At 47.7% G+C, this 25285-nt stretch overlaps 1 protein-coding gene across 1 annotated transcript in view; it reads right to left on the reverse strand.

Annotated features, from left to right (window-relative positions):
• Nucleotides 1-25285, reverse strand: part of ACTR8 (actin related protein 8) — an 81014-nt gene that overhangs the window by 36921 nt on the left and 18808 nt on the right. Inside the window, exons 4-5 of the mRNA XM_063940827.1 lie at nucleotides 10449-10553; nucleotides 8679-8852 (exon numbers count right to left, since the gene is read on the reverse strand). Of these exons, the coding sequence (XP_063796897.1) occupies nucleotides 8679-8852; nucleotides 10449-10553 (279 nt within the window). The remainder of the gene's footprint in view (nucleotides 1-8678; nucleotides 8853-10448; nucleotides 10554-25285) is intronic.

Below are 25285 nucleotides of genomic sequence, written 5' to 3' on the forward strand. Positions count from 1 at the left end.
GCCCCTTCCCCATGAAGCCACGCCACCTCAAATTTTGAGTCGCGCCTCCGGCGCGCACGGCCTATACTTTGCGGTCTAGTGAGGTGGAACACCAATTCACTTTTTGCCTAAGGGCACCAAAATGTCTAGTTACAGCTCTGGTGCAGGGTGTCCTGCATGCTACACAGCCCAGCAGCACTATCACCCCATCCCCCCACCTTGCAATACTTTTGTAGTGTCCAAACAAGATTAAGATTAATAAGAACCTTCATTCCGATGGGACCCAGAAAAAGACCGGTAGGACCCCAATTTTTAAAAGTGAGGGGTCCCTGGGACCCACTTTTTTTTTGGATCAGCGCGATCACTGATGTCAACTAAATGGTCAGAATGAGGTAAAACTTGTTTAACTACTTTCTGACGTTTAAACCTGTCCGGTTTCTTAGGGGCAGCATCCGGCTCTGGTTCATTAGTAATTTGAAGAATTAGCCTGATAGCCTCCAACAAGTCAGGAACAACCACCTATGAAACAGATTCCCCATCAGAAGCATCAGGATCAGAATCTGTGGGGTCAGTATATACGCCATCCTCATCAGACGAGGTGTCTGGGACGTTGGTGGATTGTGAGGAAGTAACAGCCCTCTTAGAGGACCCCGTGGTCTTGGGCGGGCGAGGGTTAGATTTCTGTTTAGTCAGAGACTGGTTCAATTTCTGTAACTGAGAGGACAGTTGATCTGCCCATGGCGGATTAACCGCAGGAACCATAAGTGGTTGTACCGACACAGGAGGTACAATAGGGGGCGCAAGTCTAGTTACTAGCGTTCTCAATAACGTGGAAAAAGTTGCCCTAGGTGGGTAATTTTGAACCCCCATTGCTACGGTCCCACTGGGGTGCAAGAAACCCACAGAACTAGAACCCGCTGCTATATTCTCCTCAAATGTATCTGCAGCGCCACCACCACGCAATGTGGGATCAGCCCCAGCTCCGTCACCCCTTGTAGCGGACATATCTGAAATCTCAATACTAGGCAACCCAGTACAATAACAGCAGCACAATACCTGACAAGAACCTCCTGTGTAGTGTATGCGCACAAACAGAGAATTCTAGAGTTATATGGTGACTAAAATTCACAGAGAAAAATACACAATAAATATATCTTGTGAAACACCTATATTAGAAATTAACCCTGACGCACGTAGCCCCCTCAGGTTATAGAATATAGGGATAGCAATCTGAGTGAGATACACGAAATGGAGGTCACACAGCAGCTATATGCACACACAGAGTCACAAGAAACAGTTCAGAAATTATGACATGCAATAAAACTGCACTGGGCTAGCAATACAGAGTAATACTAAGTATGGCTATACAGACAATAGATATAACAATGCACAGTAAATACTGGATGTATATCACAGGGTATTTGTACTAAATAACCCTGACTAAATGCACTTTTTCTTAACTAACACTATCAGCAGACATGTAGAATACTTAAGTGTCCTGTAAAATGCACAGCGCTGACATGCAGGCGGCTTTACAGAGGAGGATTTGCCCAAACAGTCCCAGGATCAGCTCAGCTTGTCCTAATGGCGCCCAAACACTGACAGGGAGAGAGAGATATGCAGCTCCAGGGCGGGAACATTTACTCTAAATGGCACCCTGGGGCTGGGGGAGGGGCTACAGGTCAAAGCCTTATCCTCCTGCTGGACTTCACCACCAGGTACTGTTGTCTGTATAATAAAATGTTTTTTAATAAAACCGACCTGTGCCCTTGACCTGGTGGTCTAGTGGGGTCCCTGTACTGCCACAGTGTCCACGCCAGCAAGCACGGCCCACCTCCCACGCCAGATCGCGATTTCCAGTGGGTCCCGCCTGGGGACCCTTACCTCCTCCCTGTGTGCGGCCACGTGATCCAGGAGGGCAGCGGTGGTGTGTGTGACTGACAAAGAGGAACCGGAGCCTCCGCTGTAGGTACCCGGCAACCAGGGCGCGGGAGTGTACAGCGCCGCTGGGGGAGGTGATGGAGCTGCAGCAGGAGATGTCTGACTGACATCTAAGACTTACAGCGTCTCTGCTGCAGCCCTTGAAGTCTTCATTTTTCACTTTGAAAGCTCTTCTCAGGGCTGCTGGAGCAGCTCCCCTGTTGTATGCCTGCACTGCATGGCACCAACTACAAAACTGAGCTCCTGTGCACAGAGGCGGGGTTATAGAGGAGGCGGAGCTATGCATTTTGGGAACAGTCAAAGTTTTTAGCCTGTTGGTGCCTCGGATCAAGATCCTACTCTACACCCCAATGTCATTCCCTGTGGAGCCCAGTGTTCCCCACAGCAGAAAAAATAAGAATTTACTTACCGATAATTCTATTTCTCGGAGTCCGTAGTGGATGCTGGGGTTCCTGAAAGGACCATGGGGAATAGCGGCTCCGCAGGAGACAGGGCACAAAAAAGTAAAGCTTTACTAGGTCAGGTGGTGTGCACTGGCTCCTCCCCCTATGACCCTCCTCCAGACTCCAGTTAGGTACTGTGCCCGGACGAGCATACACAATAAGGGAGGCATTTTGAATCCCGGGTAAGACTCATACCAGCCACACCAATCACACCGTACAACTTGTGATCTAAACCCAGTTAACAGTATGACAACAGAAAGGGCCTCTTAAAGATGGCTCCTTAACAATAACCCGAATTAGTTAACAATAACTATGTACAAGTATTGCAGATAATCCGCACTTGGGATGGGCGCCCAGCATCCACTACGGACTCCGAGAAATAGAATTATCGGTAAGTAAATTCTTATTTTCTCTATCGTCCTAAGTGGATGCTGGGGTTCCTGAAAGGACCATGGGGATTATACCAAAGCTCCCAAACGGGCGGGAGAGTGCGGATGACTCTGCAGCACCGAATGAGAGAACTCCAGGTCCTCCTTTGCCAGGGTATCAAATTTGTAAAATTTTACAAACGTGTTCTCCCCCGACCACGTAGCTGCTCGGCAGAGTTGTAATGCCGAGACCCCTCGGGCAGCCGCCCAAGATGAGCCCACCTTCCTTGTGGAGTGGGCTTTTACAGTTTTAGGCTGTGGCAGGCCTGCCACAGAATGTGCAAGTTGAATTGTGTTACAAATCCAACGAGCAATCGACTGCTTAGAAGCAGGTGCGCCCAACTTGTTGGGTGCATACAATATAAACAGCGAGTCAGATTTTCTGACTCCAGCCGTCCTTGCAATGTATATTTTTAAGGCTCTGACAACGTCCAACAACTTGGAGTCCTCCAAGTCGCTAGTGGCCGCAGGCACCACAATAGGTTGGTTCAGATGAAATGCTGATACCACTTTAGGGAGAAAATGCGGACGAGTCCGCAGTTCTGCCCTATCCGAATGGAAGATTAGATAAGGACTTTTATAAGATAAAGCCGCCAATTCAGATACTCTCCTGGCAGAGGCCAGGGCTAGTAACATAGTCACTTTCAATGTGAGATATTTAAAATCCACCTTTTTCAATGGTTCAAACCAATGGGATTTGAGGAAATCTAAAACTACATTTAGATCCCACGGTGCCACCGGAGGCACCACAGGAGGCTGTATATGCAGTACTCCCTTGACAAAAGTCTGGACCTCAGGGACAGAGGCCAATTCTTTTTGGAAGAATATTGACAGGGCCGAAATTTGAACCTTAATGGATCCCAATTTGAGACCCATAGATAATCCTGATTGCAGGAAATGTAGGAAACGACCCAGTTGGAATTCCTCCGTCGGAACCCTCCGATCCTCGCACCACGCTACATATTTTCGCCAAATGCGGTGATAATGTTTCACGGTGACTTCCTTCCGTGCCTTAATCAAGGTAGGAATGACTTCTTCTGGAATGCCTTTCCCTTTTAGGATCTGGCGTTCAACCGCCATGCCGTCAAACGCAGCCGCGGTAAGTCTTGAAAAAGACAGGGACCCTGCTGTAGCAGGTCCCTTCTCAGAGGTAGAGGCCACGGTTCGTCCGTGAGCATCTCTTGAAGTTCCGGATACCAAGTCCTTCTCGGCCAATCCGGAACCACTAGTATTGTTCTTACTCTTCTTTGCCGTATGATCTTCAATACCTTTGGTATGAGCGGCAGAGGAGGAAACACATACACTGACTGGTACACCCAAGGAGTTACCAGTGCGTCCACAGCTATTGCCTGTGGATCTCTTGACCTGGCGCAATATTTGTCCAGTTTCTTGTTGAGGCGAGACGCCATCATGTCTACAATTGGTCTTTCCCAACGGTCTATTAACATGTTGAAGACTTCTGGATGTAGACCCCACTCTCCCGGATGAAGATCGTGTCTGCTGAGGAAGTCTGCTTCCCAGTTGTCCACGCCCGGGATGAACACTGCTGACAGTGCTATCACGTGATTCTCCGCCCAGCGAAGAATCTTGGCAGCTTCTGCCATTGCACTCCTGCTTCTTGTGCCGCCCTGCCTGTTTACATGGGCGACCGCCGTGATGTTGTCCGACTGAATCAACACCGGCTTTCCTTGCAGGAGAAGTTCCGCCTGGCTTAGAGCATTGTAGATTGCTCTTAGTTCCAGAATGTTTATGTGAAGAGACTTTTCCAGACTCGTCCATACTCCCTGGAAGTTTCTTCCTTGTGTGACTGCTCCCCAGCCTCTCAGGCTGGCGTCCGTGGTCACCAGGATCCAATCCTGAATGCCGAATCTGCGGCCTTCTAATAGGTGAGCCTTCTGCAACCACCACAGAAGTGACACCCTTGTCTTTGGTGACAGGGTTATTTGCAGGTGCATCTGCAGATGCGACCCTGACCATTTGTCCAACAGATCCCTTTGGAATATTCTTGCATGGAATCTGCCGAATGGAATTGCTTCGTAAGAAGCCACCATTTTTCCCAGGACTCTTGTGCATTGATGTACTGACACTTTTCCTGGTTTTAGGAGGTTCCTGACCAGATCGGATAACTCCTTGGCTTTTTCCTCTGGAAGGAAAACCTTTTTCTGAACCGTGTCCAGAATCATTCCTAGGAACAGCAGACGAGTTGTCGGGATTAAATGGGATTTTGGAATATTCAGAATCCACCCGTGTTGTCTTAGCACCTCTTGAGATAGTGCTAAAGCTGTCTCCAGCTGTTCTCTGGACCTTGCCCTTATTAGGAGATCGTCCAAGTATGGGATAACTAATACGCCTTTTCTTCGAAGAAGAATCATCATCTCGGCCATTACCTTGGTAAAGACCCGAGGCGCCGTGGACAATCCGAACGGCAGCGTCTGAAACTGATAGTGACAGTTTTGAACAATGAACCTGAGGTACCCCTGGTGTGCGGGGTAAATCGGAACGTGTAGATACGCATCCTTGATGTCCAAGGATACCATAAAGTCCCCTTCTTCCAGGTTCGCTATCACTGCTCTGAGTGACTCCATCTTGAACTTGAACTTTTTTATGTAGAGGTTCAAGGACTTCAGATTTAGAATAGGCCTTACCGAGCCATCCGGCTTCGGTACCACAAATAGAGTGGAATAATACCCCTTTCCTTGTTGTAATAGGGGTACTTTGACTATCACCTGCTGAGCGTACAGCTTGTGAATGGCTTCCAACACCCTCTCCCTTTCGGAAGAGACGGTTGGTAAGGCAGACTTCAGGAAACGATGAGGAGGATCCGTCTCTAATTCCAACCTGTACCCCTGAGATATTATCTGCAGGATCCAGGGGTCTACCTGCGAGTGAGCCCACTGCGCGCTGTAATTTTTGAGACGGCCCCCCACTGTCCCCGAGTCCGCTTGAGAGGCCCCAGCGTCATGCTGAGGTTTTTGCAGGAGCCGGGGAGGGCTTCTGTTCCTGGGAAGGAGCTGCCTGTTGGTGTCTCTTCCCTCTTCCTCTGCCTCGTGGCAGGTACGACAAGCCCTTTGCTCTCTTATTTTTGTAGGAGCGAAAAGGCTGCGGTTGAAAGGTCGGTGCCTTTCTCTGTTGGGGAGTGACTTGAGGTAAAAAAGTGGATTTCCCGGCAGTAGCCGTGGCCACCAAGTCTGATAGACCAACTCCAAATAACTCCTCCCCTTTATACGGCAAAACCTCCATGTGACGTTTTGAATCCGCATCGCCTGTCCACTGTCGTGTCCATAAGGCTCTTCTGGCTGAAATGGACATAGCACTCACCCGAGATGCCAGTGTGCAAATATCCCTCTGTGCATCACGCATATAGATAAATGCATCCTTTATTTGTTCTAACGACAGTAAAACATTGTCCCTATCTAGGGTATCAATATTTTCAATCAGGGATTCTGACCAAACTACTCCAGCACTGCACATCCAGGCAGTTGCTATAGCTGGTCGTAGTATAACACCTGCATGTGTGTATATATTCTTTTGAATAACTTCCATCTTTCTATCTGATGGATCCTTAAGTGCGGCCGTCTCAGGAGAGGGTAACGCCACTTGTTTGGATAAGCGTGTGAGCGCCTTGTCCACCTTAGGGGGTGTTTCCCAGCGCGCCCTAACCTCTGGCGGGAAAGGGTATAATGCCAATAACTTTTTTGAAATTATCAACTTTTTATCAGGAGCAACCCACGCTTCATCACACACGTCATTTAATTCTTCTGATTCAGGAAAAACTGTTTGTAGTTTTTTCACACCATACATAATACCCTGTTTTACGGTATCTGTAGTATCAGCTAAATGTAACGTCTCCTTCATTGCCAAAATCATATAACGTGTGGCCCTACTGGAAAATACGTTTGAATTTCTACCGTCGTCACTGGAATCAGTGCCCGTGTCTGGGTCTGTGTCGACCGACTGAGGCAAAGGGCGTTTTACAGCCCCTGACGGTGTTTGAGGCGCCTGGACAGGCATTAATTGATTGTCCGGCCGCCTCATGTCCTCAACTGACTGTTTAAGGGAAGATAAACCATCACGTAATTCCACAAATAAAGGTATCCATTCTGGTGTCGACCCCCTGGGGGGTGACATCTGCATATTTGGCAATTGCTCCGCCTCCACACCAATATCGTCCTCATACATGTCGACACCACGTACCGACACACACCGCAAACGCACAGGGAATGCTCTAATGAAGACAGGACCCACTAGCCCTTTTGGGGAGACAGAGGGAGAGTCTGCCAGCACACACCACAAAGCGCTATATATACAAGGGATATCCTTATATTAAGTGCTCCCTTATAGCTGCTTTAATATATATATATATAGCCATTAATGTGCCCCCCCTCTCTGTTTTACCCTGTTTCTGTAGTGCAGTGCAGGGGAGAGACCTGGGAGCCGTTCTGACCAGCGGAGCTGTGACAGAAAATGGCGCCGTGTGCTGAGGAGATAGGCCCCGCCCCTTTTTCGGCGGGTTCTTCTCCCGCTATTTTTCCAGTCAGGCAGGGGTTAAATATCTCCATATAGCCCCTATGGGCTATATGTGAGGTATTTTTAGCCTTGTATAAGGTTTATATTTGCCTCTCAGAGCGCCCCCCCCCAGCGCTCTGCACCCTCAGTGACTGCCCAGTGAAGTGTGCTGAGAGGAAAATGGCGCACAGCTGCAGTGCTGTGCGCTACCTTATGAAGACTGAGGAGTCTTCAGCCGCCGGTTTCCGGACCTCTTCACGCTTCAGCATCTGCAAGGGGGTCGGCGGCGCGGCTCCGGGACCGGACTCCACGGCTGGGCCTGTGTTCGATCCCTCTGGAGCTAATGGTGTCCAGTAGCCAAGCAGCAAATCCACTCTGCATGCAGGTGAGTTTACTACTTTCCCCCTAAGTCCCACGTTGCAGTGATCCTGTTGCCAGCAGGACTCACTGTAAAGAAAAAAACCTAAACTAAACTTTCTCTAAGCAGCTCTTTAGGAGAGCCACCTAGATTGCACCCTTCTCGTTCGGGCACAAAATCTAACTGGAGTCTGGAGGAGGGTCATAGGGGGAGGAGCCAGTGCACACCACCTGACCTAGTAAAGCTTTACTTTTTTGTGCCCTGTCTCCTGCGGAGCCGCTATTCCCCATGGTCCTTTCAGGAACCCCAGCATCCACTTAGGACGATAGAGAAACACAATTATATATAAAGACTAATACCCCTTTTCCAATAGCTCAAAAAACACGGGTAACTGCACGGGGGCGCGCATTTACCCGTGTTTTTTGCTAGTGGAAAAGGGTCAAACCGGATCGAGTGATCCGGGAATCCTACCCGGGTAGCTTACCGAGTTGAACACGAGTTCAACCCGGTAAGCTGTGCAGTGTACACGGAAGCCGTGTCGATGCGACACGGCTCCCGTTCACAGTCTATGGAAGGGCGGCGCTGGGAGATCATGTGATTATGCCGGGTTGGTGAGCGCAGTGGGAAAGGGGGCTGAGCACGGGCCGCAGCCGGGTAGCACCCGTGTCAGGCTCCCGGCTGCGACCCGTGCTTAGCAGGTGGAAAAGGGGTATCAATTAAAAATACATATGATTGTACCATGGCATACTATTTACATTTGCATTGAATCAGCAGGTATGCTAGTGTTCTGGGTTATCAACCATGCGGCTAAGTAGTGTCATTTAATAAGATTACTAAAAGGAATTCTTCTGTGTTCCCAATAGCACCTCAGACATAGGGTCTTATGAAATAACCTGCAAGCTGCCCAATATCTGCAGAAATTACGGCGAGTATGCCCGTATTTTTTTCAAGCGGCAATCATATAAAAAGGCAAAACCAAGGCCAAAGACAAAAACATCTTTTAAAAAATTTCACTAATTGTACCTTCAAGTCTTTCAACTGTATTTCTAACAATTTCTGTATGACGTGTGCCCAGATGGTTTCCAGATCCGTCAGTACAGCGGTGAGCGAGCCTCCTGGTCCACCATGAGTATTTAGCTGGCCCCTCCGAATGGGATAGTGAACATTATAGCCCTCTGTTGGATTAACAAAATATGCCTGATGGAACAGAAATACCACAAATCATTTCCGTGTAACAAAACAAAATCCCAGAAAGCTAGTCAGTCAATTTCCATGTACTACTGGCTAATCCACAACAGATTACAGTCATGACAATCACAAAGGAAATAAAACACAAAATGCATGTGAATGAGCACTAAGGGGTATATTCAATTAAGGTCGAAACTGCCTTCTTGTCAAAAAGACAGCAGTTTTTGACTTTTTCAGGTCGGAAGGGGTTCCGACCTATTCAGTCCTCATCTTTTTTATTCGACAAGTCGAGGAATACGACTTGTCGAATAGTACGTGAATCGGCGGTATAGCTGCCAATTCACGTGTTTGAGGGAAACGGGGCCAAATTCGACAGGTTTTGGCCCCGTTACCTACTATCTCAGTCCGACTTTAAAAAAGTCGGACTGAGATGAGGGATCTAAGAGGAGAGGGGGGAGAGCCGCGGGAGATCAGCGCTACAGCGCAGCGCTGCAGGAGGATGTGGCACAGCTGCCGCTCATGGCAGCGTCCACCCGGCTCCAGCAAGTGAAGTCTTGCTTGCTGGAGCCGGGTGGACGCTGCCGTGAGGTCTGGTGGCTGTGCCACATCCTCCTGCAGCGCTGCTGTCCCCCGTCTGCCCGCGGCTGTCCCCCCTCTCCAGTCCCTCATCTCAATTCAACTTTTTTAAAGTCGAATTGAGATGGGCATTGAATAGCCCTTGTCGGATCCATTCCGACAAATGCATGTCGGAATGGATCCGACCTCAATTGAATATACCCCTAAGGAGAAAACAATATAATAATTAAAAATGTGCACCGTTGCAGCTGGACAAACCATGTTGCAACGTGAAAGTGGAAATACATAAGTGTTTATGCATGCAGGGTAAATACTGGCTACTCACTGCTTTTGCAATTTCACACTGTAATTTACAGTTCAGATAGAACATACCCGTCTTATGCTGGCCGTACATTAGGCTAGGAAGACATTCTCTAAAATAATCACTGTTGGGATTATAAGGGGGTCTAATTCAGATTGTAAACTCCTTGGAACAGGGTTCTCTTCCCTCCTGTTCTCACAGCTCTCTTCTCTTGCACTTCAATTACAGCTCTCTCCCACTCAGTGACTGTCTATACCTGCATTTCCTCCTGCTCATGACTGTTCATCTCTTCCAATGGCTGCCTGCCCCCAGTAGTACGCCGATTACTTCTCTGCTTCCTTACATCTCAGCTGTACTGTGTACTGAGAACTGTGGTGCTAATTGTTACCTGTGCTCTGCTTTAGTTTTCTGTGATGTTAAGTTCTGTATACCCTGTATTGTTCTAATGTGTGTTGTATGTACGGCGCTGCGAAACACTTGTAGCGCCTTATAAATAAATTGTAATAATAATTATTATTATTATTCAGACAGTACTATGAATTATTATTATTATTCTTTATATTTCAGATGCCACTAAGTTTATGCAGCACCACACAGGTTATATACACACAGTAACAGTAAAGCACGACACATCAGTGGTACACTAAATGTAAATTTACATATCATTGGACAATACAGGGCAGTAAACTGACAAACTAGAGATGAGGAATGGTGCAAGAAAACAATACCTCTTCTCCTATAAGATACTCAGGGTGATGAGAAGTGCTTGTCCATTTTACTCCAGAATTGTGATCCAATATAGCCGGTCTGATTTGTTTATTGTAGACTCGAGCCTAAAAATGCAAGACAGCATCTGCTAAATGCACAGAAAAGGACACCTGTGAAGGTCACATACCTGGGTTTTGTTGCCATATGGGTAATTTTCCGCACTTAATATAATATTAGGACAATGGTTATTGTACGACTTAAAATATGATTCATTATAAAAGGTGATTTTAACCATAGTGAATAGTAGTGATTATATATATATATATATATATATATATATATATATATATATATATATTATATATATATATATATATATATATATATATATATTTAGGAATAGATATGAAATAGGTTTGAACATAGGTAATGTTTAGATGATTCAGGAAATAATGATTAGTATATGTGTTTATATAGATATACTGTATATATTTGTGTTTCACTTCAATATTAAGAGTCATTGTAGAGAACAGGTTTTAGGCCATAAATAATAATAGGTATGTGACTAGGGAAGCCAATCCTGGGATCGGCGGGATCCTGAGATTTGGGCCAAAAATGCCGGGATTTGAATCCCGGGATTGGAGCCTCCAATCCCGGGATTCACGGGATTACATTGCGCATGTACGGGAGGATGGGTGTAAGTAATACTACTTATTATTAGGCGGACGGCAGCCATGGTCACACGCTGAAAGCGGCGGCATTTCAAATGAAGCGCTGGCCGCCAGCCAAGCAGAGCTGGCGGACCGGCAGCCAGTCAGGGAAGCTGCCGCAGCAGCCAATCAGGAACGACTGCTGCGTCCGCTTCCCTGATTGGCTGCCGGTCCGCCAGCTCTGCTTGGCTGGCGGCCGGCGCTTCATTTGAAATGCCGCCGCGTTCAGTGTGTCCATGGCTGCCGCACACCTAATAGTAAGTAGTATTACTTACACCCACCCTCCCTCCGTGCAGTGCTCTTTAACAGCCTCCCTCCCGCGCCGCTACCTACACCCTCCTTCCCGTACCGCTACCTACACCCTCCCTCCCTTTTGCGCCACTACCTACACCAACCCTCCAGCGCCGCTAACTACACCCTCCCTCCAGCGCTGCTCCCTACACCCTTCTCCACTGCCCTTCACTGATCCCTACTGCAATCCCGGGATCCCAGGAATCCCGGATTGAGCGTTTTTCAATCACGAATCCCGGGATTGAAAAAATGACCCGGGATTGGCCTCCCTATATGTGACTGAGAGCTCTTTTGGTCACTTGGACACTGGAATTCACAGGTGTGCTTACAGTAGATTGAAATCAAGCTTCATGATACCTTTGGCAATCATAAAACTGGTTTATCTACTGTCCAGTACAGGCCAAGCTAGGGACCATAAATTAGCTACTAAGAGATCACATCCATTGATAAAACATGGTGTAACCCACCCCAGGAAAACTTGTCAATACAACAGAACTTTGGATGAAAAGACATTCCAAATTTTACAATACTCTCCTTGCTTGAGGCAGAGTGGGCCTAGTTGGGCATGTCACGTTTTATGGCACCATGCCTCCTTGAGCAAGACAAGCCAGCTCAGTTCAATGTTTGTTTTATGACACCTTGGAATGTAAATTGCAAACCTATAGGCCCTCTTCCAAGTTGATCGCTCGCTAGCTGCTTTTAGCAGCTTTGCAAACGCCAGGCCGCCACCCTCTGGGAGTGTATCTTAGCTTAGCAGAATAGCGAACGAAAGATTAGCAGAACTGCTACTAAATATTTCCCTGCAGTTTCTGAGTAGCTCCAGACCTACTCCTAGACTGCGATCACCTCAGTCTGTTTAGTTCCTGGTTTGACGTCACAAACACGCCCTGCGTTCGGCCAGCTACTCCCCCGTTTCCCCAGCCACTCCCGCGTTTTTACCTGGCACGCCTGCGTTTTTTTAGCACTCCCTGAAAACGTCCAGTTTCCGCCCAGAAACACCCACTTCCTGTCAAACACACTACGATCACTCGAGCGATGAAAAAACGTCGCTCGAGCTTGTGTAAATCTACTAAGTTTTGTGTTAAATAACTTAGCGCATGCGCGCTGCGTACCATGCGCATTTTTCACCTAATCGCTGCGTTGCGAAAAAACGGCAACGAGCGAACTCGGAATGACCACCGTAATTAGCTATTACACTGAAAACACTTACGGGTATATTTACTAAAATTCGTATTTTTCCGAATGAGGTTAAAGTTCAATCACGAATGACATCGAAAGTGTAAAATTGCAACTTTTTGAATTTATTACGACTAATTTACTAAACTGTCGTATTCTGCTTTTTCGTATTTACCGATGTCGATGTCATTCGTATTTTTTGGCAGTGTTTTACGTGAGTGAATTGTAAAACACTGCCGACTTTAACACAATGAATCTCGGCCGGATCTGTGAGATCCGTGCTGGGCTTCATTGTGCACCTTTCGTAAAAAATAATACATTGTTAAAAAAAAATTTTTAAAAATGCGTGGGGTCCCCCCTCCTAAGCAAAACCAGCCTCGGGCTCTTTGAGCCGGACCTGGTTGAAAAAATATGGGAAAAAAATTGACCGGGGATCCCCCATATTTAATCAACCAGCACCGGGCTCTGCGCCTGGTCCTGGTTCCAAAAATACGGGGGACCAAAAGCGTAGGGGTCCCCCGTATTTCAGAAACCAGCACCGGGCTCCACTAGCCAGATACAGAATGCCACAGCCGGGGGACACTTTTATATTGGTCCCTGCGGCCCTGGCATTACAAACCCAACTAGTCACCCCTGGCCGGGGTACCCTGGAGGAGTGGGGGCCCCTTCAATCAAGGGGTCCTCCCCCTCCAGCCACCCGACACTGATGAAGCCGCTGAAAACGGACCCTGAGGCGGAGAAACGCGTTTGTGAGGGATAACGACAGGTGCTGTGAGTTAAGAGAAAGTCTTTCACCCCCTGTAATATCGGGTGTGTGGCTCACAACCTCCACTTACCGGCCGGTGAACTGTTTTCATTCGTACCCCAGTGCACAGGGGAATGAGTGTTGTGAAGTTTTGGTGACCCTTTGAATTATATGCTGCTAGCTTGTGCAGCCAGAAAGGATATAATCTATGCCGAGTGCTTTGGCTAAATGTGCTCTAATCCTGGATTAATGCAAAATGTGGGTTAACCTAATTTACTAATTCTGCTTCTATCCTTGGCAATTGGGCTGTTAATCCTTGCAGTCTTACAGGACATTATTCATTCATTTCTGCTTCATCCACTTGGGCTGAAAGAACTTTGTGTGGCTACATAACAATACTAACCCTGCCATATAAGGATGATTGAAAGGCTGATTGGATAAAGGAATGCATGCTTGCTTACTGGGGCATACTAATCCATTGTGCTAATTACCGGGACTTTTAGTACAGCACTCTTCATTATAAAGTCTGGATATTTTTTGTCATCATTCTGTTAGGGCACTTTTATGCATGAAATAATATTAGTGCTATTATTGAATGATATGCTAACAACACAAGTTTTTTCAGATAGAATTTGAATTAATTGATAATTGTATATTATGATTACATTTTTAACTACATTAATCAGTATTTTATTAGTGTGATACTGGCTGGTATCTCTTTGCTTGTATTTGTATTTTTTGTCATCTTTGTGCATGTGTATTATAAAAAACAAGTTTAAAACCAAAGTGGGTAGCGCTGTCTCATTTTGTTTGCCAGGAACCCCCCCTGACTTCTGTCTAAGAGGGTTCCTTCAGCCAATCAGGTAGCGCCACGTTGTGGCACCCTCCTGATTGGCTGTGTGCTCCTGTAGTGTATGTCAGGCAACACACGGCAGTGATACAATGTAGCGCCTATGCACTCCATTGTAACCAATGGTGGGAACTTTGTGGTCAGCGGTTGACCGAAAGTAACCTCACCGCTGACCACAAAGTTCCCACCATTGGTTACAATGGAGCGCATAGGCGCTACATTGTATCACTGCCGTGTGCTACCTGACATACACTACAGGAGCACACAGCCAATCAGGAGGGTGCCACAACGTGGCGCTCCCTGATTGGCTGAAGGAACCCTCTTAGACAGAAGTCAGGGGGGGTTCCTGGCAGTCGGGGAAAGGGGTCCCATGTGAAAACATGGGGTCCCTTTCAGTGCGTGGTCGGGTGTCCGTTTTTTTATTTTGCAAAGTACGTGGATTACAAATAGAACAGAAGAGGACCGATCTACACTGGATTATGTGAATATAATTTTTCCAACAGGTACCCCATGGATTCTACATGGAGAAGAGGACCGACCCTCGTGTAAACATAGGTAAGTATGTATGTTTGGAGGTGTGGATGTATGAATTAAACTTTTACTTTCAAGGTGTGTGTCTTCTGTTTTTATTGGGGTATTTTTTTTTAGCAGTAGTACTACAGGTACCAGCGGGCCCGGTTTTCCACTGCATGCTGGTACTTGTGGTTCTCCAAGTACCAGCTTGCGGGGGAGGCTTGCTGGGACTTGTAGTACTGCTACTAAAAACAATATTCAAATTTTGACAAAAAGGCTATCAGCCCCCCATCCGCCGCCCTTGGATGGGGGGGACGGACAGCCTCGGGCTTCACCCCTGGCCCTTGGGTGGCTGGAGGGGGGGGGGGACCCCTTGATTGAAGGGGCCCCCACTCCTCCAGGGTACCCCGGCCAGGGGTGACTAGTTGGGTATGTAATGCCAGGGCCGCAGGGACCAATATAAAAGTGTCCCTCGGCTGTGGCATTATGTATCTGGCTAGTGGAGCCCGGTGCTGGTTTCTGAAATACGGGGGACCCCAACTCTTTTTGTCCCCCGTAGTTTTGGAACCAGGACCAGGCGCAGAGCCCGGTGCTGGTTGCTTAAATATGGGGGATCCCCGGTCAATTTTCCCCCCATATTTTTTCAACCAGGACCGGCTCAAAGAGCCCGAGGCTGGTTTTGCTTAGGAGGGGGGACCCTACGCATTTTTTTTGTGGCAAATTTAACTCTTTCCCACCCCTTCCCACTGATAAACATGCACGGATCTCATGGATCCGTGTATGCCTATCAGAACACGGTAAAAAAAAGCAGGTCTGTTTTATTTTAGCACTTTTTCACGATTGGTATTTTTTCACGGCAGTGTTTGGCTATTGTCGGCAGTGTTTGTGAATTACACTTTTTAGTAAATGACCGTGTTCTACCAAATTACAGGCGAATTTGACCGATGGTGTATTCATTCGTATTTTTTTACTTGGACTTCCAAAAAAATACGAATACCCTCATCACTGCCGTGATTTGAGTTTAGTAAATTCCCAAGATGACACTTTGAAGAAAAAACACCATCTCGGTCAAAATCGGGACCTTAGTAAATATACCCCTATGAGAATATACCAGCAGATGGTTAAATTATAGGTATATATACATGAGTTCTGTCAGTGGTAGAGTAGTCAGAAGAAGTCATGAAGAGGAGGAGAAGGAGAGAAGATGCGGAGTTAGGAAGAAGCTGAGTGCAGGAGGAGGGATGTTCACACATAAGAAATTGTATTAGGATGGTAACTATGTAAATTGCAAGTATAAACTTTGTTAGTAATTGTCAAAGTATGTTAAATTGTTTCATGTTGTTTTATGTTACATAACTAAGGAAGTATAAATATTACTAGTATATATATCACTACTGTGTTTATCTTATTCTGCATGATTTGATTTTGCCTGTAAATAAAGAATCAGATGATGGGGTAAATTTACTAAGGTGGGAGATTTTTAGAACTGGTGATGTTGCCCATAGCAACCAATCAGATTATATCTATTATTTGCTAGAAGCAGCTAGATAAATGGTAAGTAGAATCTGATTGGTTGCCATGGGCAACATCACCAGTTCTAAAAATCTCCCATCTTCGTAAATTTACCCCGATGAGAGCTGTGAATTCCATGTTTGAACTCACTTTGGAATCATAATGTAATAATTCAAATGTATGAGAACTGCATATATGTATCTGCTACCTAGTTTGTAAGACTGACATATTTGCAGATATATGTGATAAACGTATATTATAAAAACAAGTTTTATGGTAAGAACTTACCCTTGTTAAAACTCTTTCTGCGAGGTACACTGGGCTCCTCAAGGAATGGACAATGGGGTGTAGAGTAGGATCTTGATCCGAGGCACCAACAGGCTCAAAGCTTTGACTGTTCCCAGAATGCATAGCGCTGCCTCCTATATCACCCTGCCTCCCTGCACAGGATCTCAGTTTTTAGTTAACCAGTCCAATGCAGTAGCAGGAAAAGAGAAGACAACGGTAAGTAGCCACAACACCGCATTCTCACGTCAGGAGACGTGTCAACGGCTAATGCCATACCAACCCAAAGAAGCTAAATGCATCAGGGTGGGCGCCCTGTGGAGCCCAGTGTACCTCGCAGAAAGAGTTTTAACAAGGCTAAGTTCTTACCATAAAACTCGTTTTCTGCTGCGGGGTGTCACAACTGAGGGCCTGAGCTGACGGGAGGCAGCCTCAGTTGTAGGGGCTGAGATGTAACGGAACCTGGGAGGTTGTATCAGACCCCTAGACATGTAAGTAACATGTAGAATAACTGCCCGAAGGCGTGACCACAACAACCAGGATAAAAGTCAATGATGTTTATTATGACAAACTCCGTAACACAGCAGCAGTAAAAGGAAACATAAAAGTCAACAGAGGATAAATACAATTCCTGGGTACTACAGGGTGGCAAGGGCCACAGGCACTGGTAGTGTGAGACAGTTCTTATAATTTTCTAGTTGGAAAGTCCTTACCAGGCCTGACTGTAGCAATGGAGAGAACCCAGGATCGTACCAGCTGATGTTCCAGGAAAGGCTGGGCTGCTGAAGGTAAAACGGCTGCTGTGGATACTGGCTGGAACCAGACTGTTGTTGGTACGGAGTGGATACTGGCTGGAACCAGTTAAATAATAAACGAACTTGAGAGCGATGAAATAATAATACCGGTGGAGAGTGGTAAACTGCAGAAAAGGACACCGGCCCTTTAAGAGAAGCTATACACTGCTGGAAGCTGGGCTGGAAGCAGGTGATTGTTTGAGAGCGGTGAAATAATAATACCGGTGGAGAGTGGTAAACTGCAGAAAGGACACCGGCCCTTTAAGAGAAGCTGTACACTGCTGGAAGCTGGGCTGGAAGCAGGTGATTGTTGTAGCTGGAAACAGGTGAGTCCAGAATGGATCGGAGAGTCAGGCTACACCGCAGATGGAATGCTGGTGCGGGTCTCTATAGCAGAAGTCTGGAGACAGGAGCTGGAACCTGGAAGACAACCACAGGAGAGAAACAAACTGGAACTAGGTTAGACAACCAAAGCACTGACGACTTCCTTGCTCAGGCACAGCTTACTTATACCTGCAGCAAGGAAGGGGTTGGCTAGGCAATTATGCAAATCAACAATACAGACAGCAGATTGGTGGAAATGATCAGATGACAAAATCCAAGATGGCTGCGCCCATGCAGACACTTGGAGGGAAGTTTGGTTTGTAATCCATGTGAGAATTGAAACAGTAATGGCGACGCCGGCCACAGGAGACAGGAGACGCCAGACTGACAAGCGCACAATTAACCACGCGGGCACAGCGGAGGCCGCGGCTGATGAAATCACCACTCTGACATTCTGCATGTGGAAACTCAGGAACAGCGGGATCCGGTCCTGGAACGCTGAGCCAGCCTTAGGAGGCATCTGAAGGGTAAGTAATGGCGTCCAGATACCCGGATCGTGACAGCACCCCCCCCCTTTAGGAGTGGCCCCAGGACACTTCTTAGGCTTTAAAGGAAACTTTGCGTGGAAATTTCGGACCAAGGCAGGAGCATGGACGTCTGAGGCATTGGTCCAAGAGCGTTCTTCAGGACCATAGCCCTTCCAGTCAATGAGGTATTGTAACTGACCGTAACGGAAACGTGAGTCCAAAATCTTGGCCACCTCGTACTCGACTCCCCGTTGAGTCTGAACTTTGGGAGCTGGAGGAAGTGCGGAATGAAACCGATTCAGGATCAGCGGTTTCAACAAAGAAACATGAAATGTCCTGGGTATTTTCAAGAAGGATGGTAACTGTAACCTGTAGGCAACAGGATTGATGACTTGTTCAATCTTAAAGGGTCCGATGTAGCGAGGTGCAAATTTCATGCTGGGAACTCTCAACCTCAAATTCTTCGTGGACAGCCACACACGATCACCCACCTTGAGAGCAGGAACCGCTCTACGCTTCCTATCGGCAAACTTCTTATACCTGAATGAGGCTTTAAGCAGGGCTGCGCGGACGTTCCTCCAGTTATTTGAAAACTGACGCAAGGTGACATCCACTGCTGGAACAGAAGTTGCGGGAAGCGGTTGGAATTCTGGGACTTTAGGGTGGAATCCATAATTAATGAAGAATGGTGTAGAAGAAGATGAGGAATGGTATTGATTGTTGTGGCTGAACTCGGCCCAAGGAAGAAGTTGAACCCAGTCATCTTGAGAGGAAGACACATATATACGGAGGAAGGCCTCCAAGTCCTGATTCACCCTCTCGGTTTGACCATTGGTCTGAGGATGGTAAGCCGTGGAAAACTTTAACTTGACTTGGAGGGCTTGACACAAACTTCGCCAAAATTTGGCTACAAATTGTACTCCACGATCCGAGATGATCTCTTCAGGAAGACCGTGAAGTCGGAAGATCTCTTGTATAAACACTTGAGCCAACTTGGAAGCTGACGGAAGACCGGTGAGAGGGATGAAATGTGCCATCTTGGTGAACCGGTCAACTACCACCCAGATGGTATTAAACTTGTTGCAGATAGGTAGATCGGAAACAAAGTCCATCGACAAATGGGTCCAAGGTCGACGGGGAACAGATAATGGAACCAGTTGCCCCGCAGGCGACTGGCGGGAGACTTTGTGTTGGGCACACTTTGGGCAGGAGGCAATAAATTCCATAACGTCCTTCTTCAGAGTTGGCCACCAGTAGGACCTAGAAATAAATTCAAGGGTTTTCTGAATGCCTGTATGTCCAGCAAAACGGGAAGCATGGGCCCAATGCATGAGCTTCTTCCTTAGAACTGGCTTAACAAAACTTTTCCCTGGTGGAGGCGTAGAGTCCATCCCTACCGTGGAGAATGCCAACGGATTAATAATAGGATGCTTGTCTGCAGACTCGGACTCATTTTCTTGCTCCCATGAGCGGGAAAGGGCATCGGCCTTACGATTCTGAGAACCCGGACAGAACTGGAGTTTAAAGTCAAACCTAGAGAAGAAAAGTGCCCATCTGGCCTGACGAGGATTCAGACATTGTGCGCCTTTGAGATATAAAAGATTTTTGTGGTCGGTAAGTATGGTGATTGAGTGGGAAGCTCCCTCCAACAGGTATCTCCACTCCTCCAGAGCGAGCTTGATGGCTAGCAACTCCTGATCGCCAATGGCATAGTTGCGCTCAGCTGGGGAGAACTTCCGGGAGAAGAAACTGCAAGGATGTAGATGTCCATCTTTGGCCCTCTGGGATAACACTGCTCCTACTCCAACGGAGGAGGCATCTACCTCTAAGATAAAAGGAGAGTCGGTGTCGGGCTGTTTCAGAACTGGTGCAGAGATGAACCGTTGCTTCAGAAGGTGAAAGGCTTGTGTAGCTTCCTCGGACCACTTGGACGGATTAGCACCTTTCTTGGTTAATGCAGTGATAGGCGCCACAATGGTGGAAAAGTCTCGTATAAATTTTCTATAATAATTGGCGAACCCTAAGAACCTCTGGACCCCTTTGAGGCTTAAGGGTATAGGCCAATTCTGGATTGCTTGGAGTTTCTCAGGATCCATCTCTAGTCCGGAACCGGACACAATGTAACCTAGAAACGGAATGGTTTTAACTTCAAACACACACTTCTCCAATTTACAATAGAGGTGATTGACACGGAGACGGGAAAGAACCTCTTTTACCCAGAAACGATGATCTTCGAGATTATTAGCAAAGATGAGGATGTCGTCTAGATAAACCACGACATGGCGGTACAAGATGTCCCTGAAAATCTCATTCACGAAGTGCTGGAAGACTGCTGGAGCGTTGCTCAATCCGAAGGGCATGACGAGGTACTCATAATGTCCGTCACGGGTGTTAAAGGCGGTCTTCCACTCGTCACCCTCACGGATTCGGATGAGATTGTAGGCACCCCTCAAGTCCAGCTTTGTGAAAATAGTTGCACCACTAACTCTATCAAAGAGCTCGGTAATCAGGGGTAAAGGGTATCGGTTCTTGACGGTAATGTCGTTCAGACCTCTGTAGTCGATGCACGGACGCAGACCACCGTCTTTCTTCTTAACGAAGAAGAAGCCTGCGCCGGCTGGAGAAGAAGATGGTCGGATGAAACCCTTCGCCAGGTTCTCTTTGATGTACTCTTCCATGGAGTGTGTCTCAGGCAGAGACAACGGATAAGTTCGGCCTCGCGGTGGAACCTTCCCTGGAATGAGGTCGATTGGGCAGTCCCATTCTCTATGAGGAGGAAGGATATCAGCAGAGGCTTTACTGAACACGTCCGTGAAGTCTTGATATGGAGGAGGCGGAACATCAGATGACCTGGGGAAGGAAGAACAAACAGGAAGAACTTTGGCTAAACAAGTCTCAGCACAGGAGGGACCCCATGCCAGTATTTGCGTAGTCGTCCAGTCAATTGATGGGTTGTGGAGACGGAGCCATGGAAGGCCTAAAACCACTGGATGTGTGGCCCTTGGAATCACTAAAAAAGAAATATACTCAGAATGAAGAACTCCCACTCTCAGACGAACTGGAAGAGTCCTTAAGGAAATGACTGCGTCAAAAATCTTGCTGCCATCCACGGCAGTCAAAGAGATGGACGAGGACAGTCTCTTGGTGGGTAGGGACCACCGTTTAACATAAGCTTCGGTTATGAAATTCCCAGCTGCTCCGGAATCAAGGAGGGCAATGACGTTCCTGTAACGTTGAGCAATTTGGAGCGACACTGGGAGGTTACAGTCATGAGGAGATGGAGAGGAGATCATTACTCCTAGCCGGCCCTCTCCTTGGCGAGCTAGGATCTGGGGTTTCCCGGACATTTGGGACAGGCATTGATAGTGTGCGACGGAGCTGCACAGTAGAGACAGAGAGACTCAGAGAGACGTCTTCGGCGCTCAGCGGGAGATAGACGGGAACGACTAATTTGCATAGGCTCATCCTTGGATGGAGATGGTTGACGAGGAGGAGGAGCAGAAGATTTAGGAGTAGATGATCTTCCTCGCTCGGTTGCTCTCTCTCTGAAACGTAGATCAACTTTCGTGCAAAGAGAAATTAGCTCATCCAACTTAGAGGGCAAGTCTCTGGTAGCTAACTCATCCTTGATGCGTTCTGATAAGCCATGCCAGAATGCAGCATACAGGGCCTCGTCGTTCCATGCCAGTTCGGATGCCAGGATTTTAAACTGTATAAGATACTGTCCCACAGTACGTGTTCCCTGGCGTAAACGGAGAATCTCAGATGAAGCAGATGTTATCCGGCCTGGCTCGTCGAAGATGCGCCTGAATGTAGCTACAAAGTCAGTATAGGAGGATAGCAGGGGATCAGACTTCTCCCATAAAGGTGATGCCCAGTCAAGGGCTGAGCCACTGAGAAGGGAGATGATATAGGCAATTTTGGTACGGTCACTGAAGAAATTGCCAGGTAGAAGCTCAAAGTGGATTTCACATTGATTGAGAAATCCCCTGCAGAACCTTGGAGATCCATCAAATTTTGCTGGCGTTGGAAGATGAAGATGTGGACTGGAAATGGGTAAGGTGGGTGGGGTTACAGCTGGTGTCACTGTAGTGGACGCACCGGACGTGCCAGGTCCACGGAGGGTCGTTTGAATCCCATCCAGCCGTGTAGAGAGATCCTGGAGACAGCGGATGATGTGGCCCTGTGCAGCCTCCTGATGTTCAAGTCGGGCTGCCAGTTCTTGCATCGGCCTGGCCGCTTGATCCTGGTCTCCGGCTGGATTCATTAGGTCAGTGCTTACTGTCACAACTGAGGGCCTGAGCTGACGGGAGGCAGCCTCAGTTGTAGGGGCTGAGATGTAACGGAACCTGGGAGGTTGTATCAGACCCCTAGACATGTAAGTAACATGTAGAATAACTGCCCGAAGGCGTGACCACGACAACCAGGATAAAAGTCAATGATGTTTATTATGACAAACTCCGTAACACAGCAGCAGTAAAAGGAAACATAAAAGTCAACAGAGGATAAATACAATTCCTGGGTACTACAGGGTGGCAAGGGCCACAGGCACTGGTAGTGTGAGACAGTTCTTATAATTTTCTAGTTGGAAAGTCCTTACCAGGCCTGACTGTAGCAATGGAGAGAACCCAGGATCGTACCAGCTGATGTTCCAGGAAAGGCTGGGCTGCTGAAGGTAAAACGGCTGCTGTGGATACTGGCTGGAACCAGACTGTTGTTGGTACGGAGTGGATACTGGCTGGAACCAGTTAAATAATAAACGAACTTGAGAGCGATGAAATAATAATACCGGTGGAGAGTGGTAAACTGCAGAAAAGGACACCGGCCCTTTAAGAGAAGCTATACACTGCTGGAAGCTGGTGATTGTTTGAGAGCGGTGAAATAATAATACCGGTGGAGAGTGGTAAACTGCAGAAAGGACACTGGCCCTTTAAGAGAAGCTGTACACTGCTGGAAGCTGGGCTGGAAGCAGGTGATTGTTGTAGCTGGAAACAGGTGAGTCCAGAATGGATCGGAGAGTCAGGCTACACCGCAGATGGAATGCTGGTGCGGGTCTCTATAGCAGAAGTCTGGAGACAGGAGCTGGAACCTGGAAGACAACCACAGGAGAGAAACAAACTGGAACTAGGTTAGACAACCAAAGCACTGACGACTTCCTTGCTCAGGCACAGCTTACTTATACCTGCAGCAAGGAAGGGGTTGGCTAGGCAATTATGCAAATCAACAATACAGACAGCAGATTGGTGGAAATGATCAGATGACAAAATCCAAGATGGCTGCGCCCATGCAGACACTTGGAGGGAAGTTTGGTTTGTAATCCATGTGAGAATTGAAACAGTAATGGCGACGCCGGCCACAGAAGACAGGAGACGCCAGACTGACAAGCGCACATTTAACCACGCGGGCACAGCGGAGGCCGCGGCTGATGAAATCACCACTCTGACATTCTGCATGTGGAAACTCAGGAACAGCGGGATCCGGTCCTGGAACGCTGAGCCAGCCTTAGGAGGCATCTGAAGGGTAAGTAATGGCGTCCAGATACCCGGATCGTGACACGGGGTACACTGGGCTCCACATGGAATGGACAATGGGGATGTCCTAAAGCAGTTCCTTATGGGAGGGGACGCACTGTAGCGGGCACAAGAACCCGGCGTCCAAAGGAAGCATCCTGGGAAGTGGCAGTATCGAAGGCATAGAACCTTATGAACGTGTTCACAGAGGACCACGTAGCCGCCTTGCACAATTGTTCAAGGGTCGCACCACGTTGGGCCGCCCAAGAAGGTCCAACAGACTGAGTAGAATGCGCCTTAATGTGATCAGGAGCAGACAGACCAGCCTTCACATAAGCATGTGCAATCACCATTCTAACCCATCTGGCCAGAGTTTGCTTGTGAGCAGGCCAGCCACGTTTGTGAAACCCAAACACAACAAAAAGAGAATCAGATTTCCTAAAAGGAGCAGTTCTCTTCACATAGATACGGAGAGCCCGTACCACATCCAAAGACCGCTCTTTGGGAGACAGATCAGGAGAAACAAGTGCCGGAACCACAATCTCCTGATTAAGGTGGAACGAAGAAACCACCTTAGGTAGATAGCCGGGACGAGTCCTAAGAACCGCCCGGTCACGGTGAAATATCAGATATGGGGAACTACAGGACAAGGAACCCAAATCCGACACTCTTCTAGCTGAAGCAATAGCCAGCAGAAACACCACCTTAAGGGAAAGCCACTTAAGGTCAGCTGAACCAAGAGGTTCAAACGGAGACTCTTGTAACGCCTCCAAAACCACCGACAAGTCCCATGGAGCCACAGGTGGGAGATAGGGAGGTTGGATACGCAACACGCCCTGAGTAAAGGTATGCACATCAGGTAAGGTCGCAATTTTTCTCTGAAACCACACCGACAAGGCAGATATTTGAACCTTGAGGGAGGCCAGACGCAGGCCTAACTCTAGGCCCTACTGAAGAAAAGCCAACAACTTGGCTATACTAAACTTGGAAGCGTCATAATCGTTAGATGCGCACCAAACAAAGTAAGAATGCCAGACCCTATAGTAAATCCGAGCCGAAGCCGTTTTCCGGGCCCGCAACATAGTTTGAATGACTGCCTCAGAAAACCCTTTAGCCCTTAAGACGGAAGCTTCAAGAGACACGCCGTCAAAGACAGCCGGGCTAGGTCCTGGTAGACACAGGGGCCCTGAACGAGGAGGTCTGGGCGTTATGGAAGTAGAATTGGACACTCTGACGATAGGCCTTGCAGGTCTGAGAACCAGTGCCGTCTGGGCCACGCTGGAGCTATGAGAAGCAGAATTCCTTTTTCTTGCTTGAACTTCCGAATTACCCTGGGCAAGAGTGACACCGGAGGGAACACGTACGGCAGCAAAAACCTTCACGGTACCGCCAGCACATCCACGAATGCTGCTTGAGGATCCCTGGTCCTTGCTCCGAAGACCGGAACCTTGTGATTGTGTCGAGACACCATCAGATCTACGTCTGGATGGCCCCACCTTTCCACTAGGAGTTGAAACACTTCTGGATGGAGGCCCCACTCGCCGGCATGCACGTCCTGACGACTGAGAAAGTCCGCTTCCCAATTCAGGACTCCCGGAATGAATATTGCCGATATGGCCG

Source organism: Pseudophryne corroboree, chromosome 9 (assembly GCF_028390025.1).
Source record: "Pseudophryne corroboree isolate aPseCor3 chromosome 9, aPseCor3.hap2, whole genome shotgun sequence".
NCBI lineage: Eukaryota > Metazoa > Chordata > Amphibia > Anura > Myobatrachidae > Pseudophryne > Pseudophryne corroboree.